Raw genomic sequence first — 13,597 nt, forward strand, 5'->3', positions numbered from 1 at the left:
GTTCATGGTGCACCACGGCTGCTGAATTATTGAGCAGAAAAACTCTCTTTGATCCATGCTATGTAGCCCACATACCAATCTCTTACCTGTCATCCTCCCAGAAAGCCATTCATTTTTCAAATGTTTGCAAGGAGGATGCTGTGGTATGTTTCTTTTTTCTACCGCAAGAAATTTCCAATCCCTTTCAGGCTCTAAATTGATATGTAGCCGACAAGTTCTAGGTAGAATACAAAGAACTATTTCTGTGATTTCAGATTTGATTGCCAGTTCATGCAGGGAAGTAGTAAGATACAAAAAAAAAAAAAAAAAACTCCTGAACTTTGATTCCTGGCTTTTTGTCTATTCAAAAAACATTGATATTGAATGCAGGCTCGAGCTGTACTGAAAGCTACCAGGAATATGTTTTATTACCAAATCAATAAACCGAGTCTCAATGTCCTGAGCTGCGTATATCTTCAATGTTTTTAGCAGCCGTTTAAATAGAAAGAGAACTTTACCAAAGCAGAGAGAGTGGGAGAGCAAGGTTTAGATATTGCACCGAAAGGTCATGTGTGGGAGTTCAGTGTCTGAGTGAAATGAAGAGAAAGCCATCACGCTCAGTCTGCGGAATACGTTATGCAAAAAAAAGGACTGTAGCAGGCTCACCAGTCATTTCACTTTCACGCATGGTTTCCAGACCCACGGCTCACGAAATGGGTAGGCGGGGTGTGGGTTTTATATCCCGTGACTCAAACGCGTCAGGGTTTACATTTGATTGCTTCAGCACAAAATCCCCTCACATCAAATGTCTTGCGCATCGCAAAGCCCAGTGACACACAGAAACATGGTCATAATTTTGAATCTGGTGATATTTCATGAAGTGTTGCCTCGCTTGAAAGTGGAGATGCATAAGTGGGCGCATAAACGCATCTCCTGAAAGATATCTCCACTCTGCTCTCATTTTTTCCTGCCGTATTCCTGTTTACGGAAATGTCAGTGCAGTAAAATTTGTAAGGGTGGGTATTAAATAGTCAAGCTAGAGGTGTAAACAAAAAAGCCCATTGTAATGCAGAAATGCATATCTATTGTTATGTTAGCAGTACATATTTTTCGATGTCATTTGATGCACATATATATTGCAGTTTTAGTAAGTGCATTTAGTTAACAAAATTATATTTAATCTCTATGGCTGGTCTTCTATTTTGCACCCTTTAAATAAATAAAAAATACTGCCCTATTGACCTTAGCCCAGGTTTTTGTTGGTCAATGGCGCAGTCGATTTCAGTAGCCTCAAAATAGCAACGCGTGAACAATGTGCCGAAACACACCTCGTTTTCAGACCAGCACGTCCATGAGTGTACAGATGGGCGCGAGTGCATTTGCTATTTAAACAATGTGGCGCATGATGTGAAAATGATAACTGCGTTGGGTTGAATATAACAAAAAACGTTTGCATCGCGTTGCATCGGGTGTATGATAGCGCACCAAGACTTAATGCACAGACCATTTGACACAGTATCATTTTGCTCCATCCATTGCTATGGTTATCACTGTCAATCAGATTCAATCACACAATTAACCATTTCACGCATAGAGTTTTTTTTCCCCTCCAAACCAGTGGCGGCTGGTGGGTTTTAAAATAGAGGAGGCACACCCTCCCAATGATTTTTTTAAAACTACTTTAAATTGGCTTTTTGGGGGGCTCACTTTTAGACATGTACAGAAAACAACACATATACAGCAAGACAATATACATATAATTTCACCTTCTGTCCTTTAAATGTCTGTGTTAAAAAAGCACGTTCGGCCATTTAGGGAAGCTGATTGTTGTAGCCAATATCTTGCCAATATCATGCCAAGTTGTTCCGGAATATTAATCCATTCCTTCTATCAGACTCTTGTAGGTAAAACATATGTAGCGTCAAGTAACATCTAAGGGGTCATATCATTGTTAAATTTTCCAAGTATTGATTTTATATTGGGAGGAAATTCTGATTAATCATCCATCCACGGAATTGGACATCATGCATCACTTGCTATATTCCAGCTACAATTGTACTATTAATGGTTGTTGTTCTTTAAAATACTTAATCTGCAGTAACATTTTTGGTGGAATGTAATTTGCAGTTACGTCAAAAAAGTATTGTGATTACGTAACGTATGTTACTTGTTATACATTACCTTACTTGTTATACAGAAAAGTAATCAGATTACGTTATGCATGTTACTTGTAATGCATTACTCCCAACACTGCTCATTTAAGATGTTCATAAGAAAAAGTTCATAAGAAAAAAATCCCAACTGAGGTTGTCATAATTCATGCATGAAAGTGTTAAATACAGTTGTCAGTCCAGAAAGTTTGCGATGTGCGGTTAGCAGCATGAAATATTGTATACAGAAAGCGACCGAAGATCGTAGCCATTATAATCACTGAAGCTGTCAATTACTTCAGTTCAACGCGAGGTACACAACGCTGCACTCTTGCAAAAACTCTCAATTATAATCAATGAAGTTGACTATGCTGTGCAATTATTCTCTTGTTGACATTGTTTTTATACTATGTTGGTCATTATAATTAAAGGATTCACGAGCGTGGAGATTTCACGCTGAACAAAAATTCTGGTATTCTGATATCGGGTATCAGTAAATGATCAAATAAATCTTTGAAGGGACAAAAATTTATATTGGCGGCTGCCGAAATATACAAGAAAATGCTGGAAAAACCCTGATATATATAACACATGTAATTGATCACGTGCATTAATCAGATAATTTTCTCAGCCTTCATTTTTCACATAATTCACCAATATAATGGTCTTCAAACATGTTATCTGCTACAGGTGATTATACTTAAATTATTCTAGATTGCTATAGTCTTGTTTTTTTTAAGTGTGTCTAATCCACTTAGAATGAAAATATTAAAGAGGCCATAAACTGTGTTCTGGTGTTTTTATAGGACAAGTTTTTTGTTACATAAACAGGCTAAACATGCTTCAACAAAATCTGTTATAATCTCACTTTTGATGAGAAGAACCATTGTGAGAAACATCCTCTGTCAAACCAAAAGCATCAAGCAGATTGATATCCAGATGTTTAATGTCCCACGGTTCTGCAACATGTTTCTTGCTTCAATGCAAGAGAGAAGGAAAACTGAAGAGGGAAACGTCTATCGCATTGAGCCATGCCATGGTTAATGATGCCAGATAGAAAGACGGGAGACAGAAAAGAGATGGATGGGGGGAGAATGAGAGAGAATTGTGAATGCATCTGTTCTTTACATCAAACAGAGTTTGGAAGAAAAATACAAAGGCAAGGATTTCATAAGCGGTAATGATCCAGCTTCAATTAAAAGTAGGTCAGAAATGTCACTTTTCTACTCATTATCTCAACCCATCAGTAAATGGAAGTATATATAGTATGACTTTGTTTCACTGATGTGTGTCATTTTTGTGACTGCAAAAATAATGCCTGTTTTTAGGTTTCCTGGCACCTCCCCCTGCTCTCCCATTGGTCAGACTAATGGATGGTCCTGCCCACATTTATCTGGATTTCAATGTTGCATCCAGCAGGGAATGCAATACAGGGAAATCGGACTCGTAGCGATTTTAATTGTTGTCTCTCCCCATAAATCTGAGATACAAAGTATTTTAACAGAAAGAAATATACACACTTTAATAAATCAGTCTATGTTGCTTTAGTCCTTTATCATTCTGTCTGTTTCCGTTATACTCAGGCCTATTGAGTCAAGTTTGTATGGCAGGCAATTGTCACGCAGCTGAGAGAAAGTGTCTGCTAAAGCATTATCATTGTGATCAATGGCCCAAGTCACTTGGCATCCAACTGTCAAGCATCAAACCCTGATGCTGAACACTATTTACTGTTTGGGAAGAAACAGTGGCTTGACTTTAATTAATAAACAAGCTTTTGACGCCACACTTCACTGCCACATTACCCATCTCGCTTTTTGTTTTTTAATTTCCTGATGGTACCAAAACCAAAGATTGGATCGGTTGTGCAGTGCAATTATAACACAGAAAATATGAGCAGAATCTATATTTCTGGAAACTTTAAAATGTTAACTAAGCATTAGTGGATATGCGACAGAATGTTTTCATAAAACATTTTGTCATTGATTGCATGAATATGGAAATTATCTGACATTTGTCTTGGAAGTGTGTAGATGAGATATTCTCAAGGTATTTGGTCTGTTCTGGTCTTCAAATATTAAAATACAACTATCCGTACAATCATGCATATAGTTAGGACAGAAAAATCTAAATTGAAATGGATGATAAATAACTTGCAGTAACACGGCCAAATTCTCACTAGTTAAGTTGCTTATTAGCTTGCATATTACTAGGATATTGGCTGTTTATTAGTACTTATAAAGCACATATTAATGCATTATTGCTGCATGACCTTATTCTACATCCCTTAATCCTACCCCTAAACTTAAACGTTACAAACAATACCTTATTAACTATTAATAAGCAATAAAGTAGGAGTTTATAATTTATACAAAAGTCGTAGATAATAGTGAATGTGTTCCCTATACTGAAGTGTTACCGAACTTACTATATATTTTGCTGATGTCAAAGACCTGTATTCTGATGGAAATTCTTTTGTCATTTAATAATATGGGTAATATACTGTATAATATTTGGCCCAGTGTTTGTTCCATATGTTAGGTTGGTAAATCACACTTCCTTTGCTGTTAATAAATGTACAAAATTCACTGTAATTCACTATTCAGCCCATGTAATTTAATACATTTTCATTGTTGTTCATGGCAATATTAATGTACTTTGATACTTAATTTTGAGGTTTTTGTTGTTGTTGTTGTTGTTTTAGTTTGTACATTAAATCATATTGGTAGCCATTGTAAAATCTTGGTACTGAAAGCAAACAATATATATATTTAAAAAGCGGAGAACTGCTCTATATGAGCAGTAAATTGACAGTTTAAACACATGAAGCATCTTGTGTTTGATTATCTATAGAACTCTACTCATGGTGTTGTTTTATTGCAGATTCGATCAGACCAGGACAAAGAGATTGAGATCCGGTACAGTATAACAGGAGCCGGAGCAGACCAGCCTCCCAGTGACGTCTACATCATTGATCCTGTGACAGGGAAAATGTCTGTCACTAAACCTTTGGACAGAGAGGATAGAGCCTCTTACCATGTAAGTGCCTTTTTTTCCAGAGTTGCCTCGAGAAGATAATTTTTTGCCCTATTCAGAACCTATTTAAAGTAGGAACTGGCCTCAAACCCATTTAAGAAACATGCTCCAGTTTACAAGAGTTGATGGCCTTTTGCCAGTTGGAATAAAACTAGAACTGAACTGTCTTGTTTTAATATATGCAGTGATCCCGAAAAGTATTTGGACAGTATTTTGACACTTAAGCCACTTTAAAAAGTGTGTGAATGTCTTGCATTATAAAACAAAATATATATATATATTTTTTTTTAGACATAATGGAACATAATTTTTCTCTCTGTGGGTGTATAATATTTGGATATGTTGATGCTTTTGTATATAAAAAAAGGTTTTATGGAGACTTTCCATAGACGTAATGATTTTTATACTATACAAATATTCTATCCCCTGACCCTAAACGCTTCTGTATGATTTATAGGCTGTTTTCCTCATGGTGACCCAAAAATGACAAAGTTTGCAGAAATTGCCCTCTTTGTGGGGACGTTTTGTATACACTCACACAATGAATTCATTGAATTACATACAAAATATCAAACCAAGTAACTTCTGCAAACAAATTAAACTAAACCTTTTCCAGAACCAACCAACTTTTCAAAGACCCTTTTTAAACCAGTTGGTATCAAGGTCACTGCATGTACTACGAGTTAAAAAAAAAATAGAGCACTTACTATTCAGTTCTCTACTCGTATTATTAATTTTTAGGAATTATTTAGTTGCTTAATTATTTGATATATTGTCCTAACCAACCCCTAACCCTAAACACAACCATTGGTAACCCTCTTGAAGTATATGAGGCCCTATATTCAGTTTTTTGCTGGAAAGAAAGACATTTTTTCAGAATGGAAGCAAGATATTTTCTGTGTTAGTAGGAGACTTTCTTTTTCATTAGCCGCAGCTCAGCATGGCACTTCTCGTCTGGTTGTGTGGGACTGTCTTAACAAAGTACAGTAAACATTGCACAAAAAAAAACAGTGTGTTTATTAGTACATTAATAAATTAAAATAATATGAAAACAAATACCAGTTACGATGCTAATGAACTTTTTGCACAGCTAAAATAACTGGAGATGCCTGACACAGAAAACTTTCAAATTTAAAATGGCCACGCCCACTTTTAAGTTAAAAATAAGGTGAAAAGATGTAATCATTTCTGTGGGTCTATAGTCTTTGCATGTGTTTGTTTTAGGTTTAATTCAGCTCTGCTTTGTTGGAGTGGAATTGGCTAGGTGGTATTGCAGGAATATAGTGTTGGATGTATGAAGTCAGTTCACAAATTTTGCAAGGTTGTCCTTGCAAAATTAGTTTTCCATAGATTTGTACAACCAGAAAGTATAAATAGTTTTTGAATTCAATTTAGATCAATACATTTCTTGCTTCATATCATATCATGTCATTAAAATAAATGGCACTCTTTTATATTTTGTCATGCAGTGCAAATACATTGGCAGCAAAAAGAATTTAGCCACTTAAGCCACAGTGTATATATAAACTGCAGTTTTTAATTAATATGAATATTTTTTTTATAAACTGCTGGATAACTTTTAATCAGAACTTCAAACTCAGAGATCTGACTTGATTGCAAACCCTGATTGGTTCGAGAAAGCCATCAAAACAAGTGTAGTTGCCTTGTCAGCCTTTTTACCTATCAAAGACAAAACTACAGACTTCGTAAAGCTTCTGCTTGTTAAGCAAAGTTTGCAGAAATCTTAAAATTCATACTTCATACTTCATACTTGAGCAATTAAGTCTATTCAAACTGCTTTCAATGCATTAAAAACAAATCGTTTCGGACCTGCTGGCTGGCATCACTTGTTAAGAGCGCTTTTTTGTTTTGTTTTTGTGCCGCCATTCTGTTTATGTGGCTCTTTTTCTTATGAATAATGTGAAGAAGAAAGGCTAGAGACAAAGAAAAGAATCGCTTTGACACGTCAGGGTTTTTTTTTTCAGTTAGTCAAACTGTCAATTAGACGAAGGTTCAGTAGCAACGTGCAGATGTGAGCGAGAGAGAGAGAGAGAAAGGGAATGAAATAGTGTTGAATTGTCACAAGTGATGAGTATGCAACTCCCAATGCTTCAACTCAACTGGGGAATCAAATCAAACAGCGACCCTGCCCCCTTATGTTTCTGCCTGTCACCCCACCTCTGTCACAAGAGGGCTGCCAGCCAGGCTTCCTTCCACCACATCTTCCCCCGACTGTCATTCACTCACACGCTCCTAACACAACACATTGCTTTTATTTCTCACGGTTGTTCCTTACAATTATAACTGCCTCTTTATCTCGGCTGTTTTGCAGGAAGTGTCAATGGGCCCTTGGTACAGTATATATTTAGATCAGCTATAAAACGAGGTCTTCTCTGTTTGCGGCTCCTACTTTTGACTTATGCCTCCCTTTCTCTCTCACTCCTTCTCTTTTCTCTTAACTCTCCGGTCCATTGAGCAGTAGATGATGTGGCACCGTGCGTCTACCTATCAGTCTAAATTACGGCTAGGCTTGTCTCACCCCGTGTGTGTGCGTAAGTGTGTCTGCATATCTGAATAAGTCAGCACCCGCAGTGGTTAAGTTGGCGGCTGTGTGTGTGCGAGTGCATACATTTTCTAAACATAGTAAGCTGCCTATGGAGGCATGATACTGTAGGCCGTCCCAAAAGGTAGGTAACTTAATTATGCTGTCTCTTAAGATACCTCGTTCGGGCCAAAATCAAAGGTGACACTGCATAAATCCTCAATGGAGAAGGCAATGCTAGAATGCATTGCGACAAGCTCAGTGAAGAAAAAAAAGAAAGAAGAAATAATTTAAATTTAACATAATGTATATGTAATATTTATAATAAATACTGGTCAAATGTTTAGGGTCAGTACAATTTTGTCATCAACATCTCTTATGTATTTATTTGATAAAAAATTCAGTAAAAACAGTACTATTGTGAAATATTATTAGAATTTAACATAATAAAAAAAAATATTTCTGTGATTGCAAAGCTGAATTCTCAGCAGCCATTACTCTAGTCTTCAGTGTCACATGATCCTTCAGAAATCTAAAATGACGATGAATTGCTCCGTTGTTATCCATTATTATTAGAGCTCAATTATTAATTATTATTGACAGTGTGAAACTCTTGTTTTTAGGATTCTTTGATGATAGAAAGAACAGCATTTACTTGAAAAGAAAGCCTTAGTATCACTATTAATGTCTTTCACATAAAAATATTGAATAAAACTGAAATAATATTTCACAATATCACAATTTTTAACTTTCAAAAACTATTTATAAAAGGGTCAATTATGATAATGAAAAATGACACCCTGTTTTTTTTTTTTCATTCATTCATTCATTCACTCACTCACTCACTCACTCACTCAGTCAATTATTATTTGTATTATTTATTTATTCATTGATGATTATTGTGTGAGGTTTGTATTTTTATATAATTGAAAAATATTGGCAGCGAGACAAGAGCCAACAGAGCTAATGTGTATGATCCTGTGCGCATATGAATGTAAATGCATGTTTACTTTCAGTTAGACACAGCTTGCAGTTAGTGAGTCAGGACGATAGGCGTATGAGCACTGTAAAGGTTAAGTGGCCCCTCGGGTCTTAAGCGGGGGATCGCTTATGCAGACCCTCCGTTACTCAGCATAGCATGAGAATCCATATGACTCCTCATATCTGATATCTGCTCACAATTTGCACAAACTCGTTGTTCTAGAGCAGACAGCCCAGATTTATACTCATGGCTTTTCACGTATAATATGAGGAGACCGATTCAATTAGAGCCTTCTTGAGTAGAATACAATGCTTATTTATCGGCACATCACAAAGGCCAGAATCAGTCTCTCCGGTGCTGCAATTGAGAACAGTCATGAACTTATTAAAAGTACAATCCCCCTGGAGCAACCTGAGGTTAACAATAGTGATGGCTCATGATTAACAACAATTGTGTTAGCAATAGTGATGACTCCCTCATCACAGGAACCAACAGAGCAACTGGATGTTTAAAGATTAGCTTTAAGTCACCATACAATGACAATTGACTAGATTTACTTTCATAATACTTACAAAATACTTTCATAATGTGCTCTTATTGTGTAATATTCAGCAATGTCATTGAAAATATATACAAAATAAAAAAAAGTTCGGGGGGGGGGGGGGGGGGGGTTGTAATACATTAGCATTCAAAAGTTTGGGGTCAGTAAGATTTAAAATATATATTTATTTTTAGCTAAGTCTTTTCTGCTCACCAAGGCTGCATTTATATTATCAAAAAGAAAAAGTATAAGCAGAAATATTGTGAAATATTATTACAATAAACCAAACTGGTTTCTATCATATATTTTAATGGAGCGTCTATTTCCACCAAGTGCAAATAGCGTGCCTTGTTGGCAAGTGCTATTTGCACTAGCTCTACCTAACAATGCCTGGTTGGGCCAGACAGGATTAAAAAAGATGCACATATTTTAACTTGTGGCATTATCAGTAAAGCGTAAGGCTCAAGGATCTAGGTTTTGATGCGATCGACCCGGGTTCGAATCAGCTTTTTGCATCACATATCACATCGGAAAGGCATTTACTTTCAATAAAAATCAAGAAAATGTTCTAAAAGTGGAAATAAAGTGCCTAACGAAATGTTTAATAATAATAAAAGTAATTATTGGGTAGGGGTTGGGTTAGGGATAGGTGTAGGGAGGGCTTTTATTGCCCCATTAAGGCGGCATCCTATTCATAATTTTAATAAATATAATCATTTACACTCTATATTATTATTGCATCCTGTTAATTTACAACAATACTGAGGTGCAAATAGTATGTATCTGTCAAAATAAAGTATAAATAGCATCTTATTACTATTTACACATATTGCAAAGAACTGCTACTTTTACATGCTGTAAATAGAATATATCACTATTTTCACTTAGTGTAAATGGAATCTAGTTGCTATTTACACTTGGTGCAAATAGCCGATGCCATACTTTAAGATGTAATTGTCTAATTTGATAGTAAAGCCATTACTCCAGTCATTACTCCTGTCACATGATCTTTCAGAAATCATTCTAATATACTGATTTGGTGCTCAATAAACATTTCTTCTTATTATTATTTTTTTTTTAACATTTGTGCTGTTTAAAATTTTTTTTGAAACTGTGATACATTTTTGGGGTATTCTGATGAATAGAAAGTTCAAAAAAGTATTTTTGTAACATTATAAATGTATTTTTTACTGTCACTTTTGATCAATTTAACGCATCCTTTCTAAATAAAAGTATTCTTATTATTATTATTATTGTTTTTTTGTTTTTTTATCTTACTGACCCCAAACTTTTAAACAGTAATTTAGTAATTTGTTCTGCCAATTTATTTGACAGGATAGTGGAGAAGTGGTATGAATGTACAGCAGTTTTTTTGTATGTTGACATAAACCACTGGATTTTTGATGAATTTGTAAATAATTTGTTATACCTGCATTATATAAATTCCCTTTTAAGTCTTTCTCAAAGTTTCTCCATGATTGGCCCAGAACTGTTAAAACCTGTAAATGGCAAACAAGCTCAGGTGTCTCATTAAAACAAGGGAAGTTTACTAACAGTATTGATTTGTGTTTTGTTCAAATCCGAGTCTTTATAATAATGACCACTTTGATAATATTAATGATAATGATGAAGTAGTGCTGTAGGAAATACTGCCCTATACAAAAAATGACCATGGTGAATTTGATGCAGACAGGATTTTCCCTCATTTTGTGAGTATTCAATAGTTCCCATTCAGTCGGTCACGTTCGACGTACGTCGGACGTACCGACGAATTGGGATCACTTCTGGGAGCCCCTATCAGCTTCGAGCTATCTAGAACCGGCCAATGAACAATTGGCGTGCGAGATTTGCATCTCGCGCTCCGCCCCGCACTGCGGGTATAAACAGGAAGCGAGAGCGAATGCACGCTGTCATTCACTTCGGAGCCAAACGGCAGAACGAAGACCACTCACATTGAGTTCGCTGCTATCAGCAAGACAAGAGTTTTTTGAAGAACCGGAGAAGAGGAGAAACGCGTGTTGGAGAGACGGCACATTCCAGCGGGACCGCGGGAAGCTCATCAGCTGCCTCTGTGTTACAGAGAAAACTGCTGTTTTCACAGCAACAAATTTCTGTTGGTCTGGTTGGGCGTTTTCCTGTATTGAGTACAGGCACGGGCTGCACTACAATCCCGTGTGCTGTCGCGTTTCCCCCTGAGTGCTTCAGCACAGAGCGTTTCCTCACAAAAGAGTACACGGGTGACGCTGCGTCTTTTTCAAGATGACATTCCACCCGTGCGTTTCTGGATGCGGCCGTTCCCTGGCGCCTACTGACGGTCACAATCGCTGTCTCACGTGTTTGGGCAAACAGCACGCTGAGGCGGGGTTTGTGGATGACTCATGTTCCCACTGCGGGAACATGACCATCGCGGAACTAAGATCGAGACTCTCCTACCTCTGGGCTGGGGGAGTCCCCTGACCCATCCCACGAACCAGGTCTACCCCTAACCCGGGTGGACCTGCTTCTTTGGATGGCCAGGGTGATCTGAGGATCACGTTTAGGGCAAACCCGCCGAGTGAAACTCCGCAGGCCCCTATTCCCTCGGTTCCGCAGCCGGTAGAGCTCCCGAGAGAGACCGCTGGACCCTCCCACGGGAGACCAGTGGTGTTTTTCGGAGCTCCGGTAGACGAGCAGATGTCGATCGCTGCATCGGAGGGGGAGTTTCAGTCCTCGGAGGATGAAGGGTCAGCTGTACTGCCTCCCTCTGGGAGAGTGGCAACGGCTGCCCCGGACCCCGAGATGACTGCTATGCTTGCCCGGGCCGCCGAAAGGGTTGGGCTCGTGTGGAACCCTCCACCGTGTCCCGAACCCTCTAGGTTGGATGATTGGTTCCTCGGGGCGGCTCGCGCTGGTTCTCAGCGTCCCGCACCGACACCTTTCTTCCCGGAGGTGCATGAGGAGCTCACGAGGTCGTGGACGGCACCTTTTTCTGCCAGAAACCGACCGAGTGACTCCTGCCCCCTCACTACCCTCGACGGCGGGCCAAGGGTTACGTGGGGATCCCACCAGTGGAGCGCGCCGTCGCGATGCAACTGTGTCCGGCGACCGCCTCTAACTGGCGCGGTGACCCACGTCTCCCGTCCCGGGCCTGTAAGTTCTCTTCCGGTCTGACCGGGAAGGCTTACAAGGCCTGCGGACAGGCTGCGTCCGCCTTGCATGGCATGGCGCTGCTTCAGGTCCACCAGGCCCAAGCGCTCCTTGACATGCACGAGGGTAGGCCTGACCCAGAGCTCCTCCGGGAGCTCCGGACGGCGACGGACCTCGCCCTCCGGGCGACGAAAGTCACCGCCCGTTCCATTGGTCAGGCGATGTCCACACTTGTGGTCCAGGAGCGGCATCTCTGGCTTAACCTGGCTGATATGAGGGAGACCGATAAATATCGGTTCCTGGACTCCCCCATCTCGTCAGCTGGGTTATTCGGCGACGCGGTCGAGAGCTTTGCCCAGCAGTTCTCGGCCGCCCAGAAGCAGACGGAGGCGATCAAGCACATCCTGCCCCGGCGGCCCGCTGCTGCCCCTACACCGCCGCCGGCGGCAGCGCCTCCGGCTACTCGTCGCCGAGGACGTCCACCTGCCGCCGCCTCCGCCCCCGCCAAAGCCCCACAGCAGCCTAACACCGGCCGTCGGCGTGGGGCCGGCCGTGGGAAGGACGTCCAGCCCGCTCAGGCCGCTGCCAAGCCAGGTGGCAAGCGCCGTCGCAAGCGACCCTGAGACGGGCCGCCCAGAGATGGAGGAAACTGCTCTGAGGGAGATGGCTGCAGCACCACTCCCTCCCCCGGAGGAGGGCCGGGGGAGAATCTTTTGTTTTTCTGTTCTGTTTTCACCCAAAACTTCAAGGCTGTCTCCCTCCACCCTCAAAGTCTATGTTGCCGCTATCGCCGCTAACCATGAGCTAGTAGATGGAAAATCTCTAGGTAAGCACGATCTGATCGTCAGGTTCCTTAGGGGAGCGAGGAGATTAAATCCGCCTCGTCCTCCCTCTATACCCTCTTGGGACTTAGCTCTGGTGCTTACTGCACTACAGAGAGAACCCTTTGATCCTCTGCAGTCAGCTGAGTTGAAAATCCTGTCGTTAAAGACTATACTCCTGATTGCGTTGGCCTCCATCAAGAGGGTAGGGGACCTGCAGGCATTTTCGGTCGACGAATCGTGCCTGGAATTCGGGCCCGGTAACTCTCATGTGATCATGAGACCCCGGCCTGGATACGTGTCCAAGGTTCCCACTACTCCCTTCCGGGACCAAGTGGTGAGCCTGCAAGCGCTGCCTTCGGAGGAGGCAGACCCAGCCCTAGCTTTTCTCTGTCCCGTCCGTGCTCTCCGGACTTACGTGGA

The 13,597-nt window shown here is 40.2% G+C and overlaps 1 protein-coding gene across 1 annotated transcript in view; it reads left to right on the top strand.

Annotated features, from left to right (window-relative positions):
* Positions 1-13,597, top strand: part of cdh4 (cadherin 4, type 1, R-cadherin (retinal)) — a 302,027-nt gene that overhangs the window by 218,313 nt on the left and 70,117 nt on the right. The window contains exon 6 of the mRNA XM_079844479.1: positions 5,010-5,165. Within this exon, the coding sequence (XP_079700605.1) occupies positions 5,010-5,165 (156 nt within the window). The remainder of the gene's footprint in view (positions 1-5,009; positions 5,166-13,597) is intronic.

The sequence above is a fragment of the Gobio gobio genome (genome assembly GCF_949357685.1).
Source record: "Gobio gobio genome assembly, chromosome: 19".
NCBI classification, from domain to species: domain Eukaryota; kingdom Metazoa; phylum Chordata; class Actinopteri; order Cypriniformes; family Gobionidae; genus Gobio; species Gobio gobio.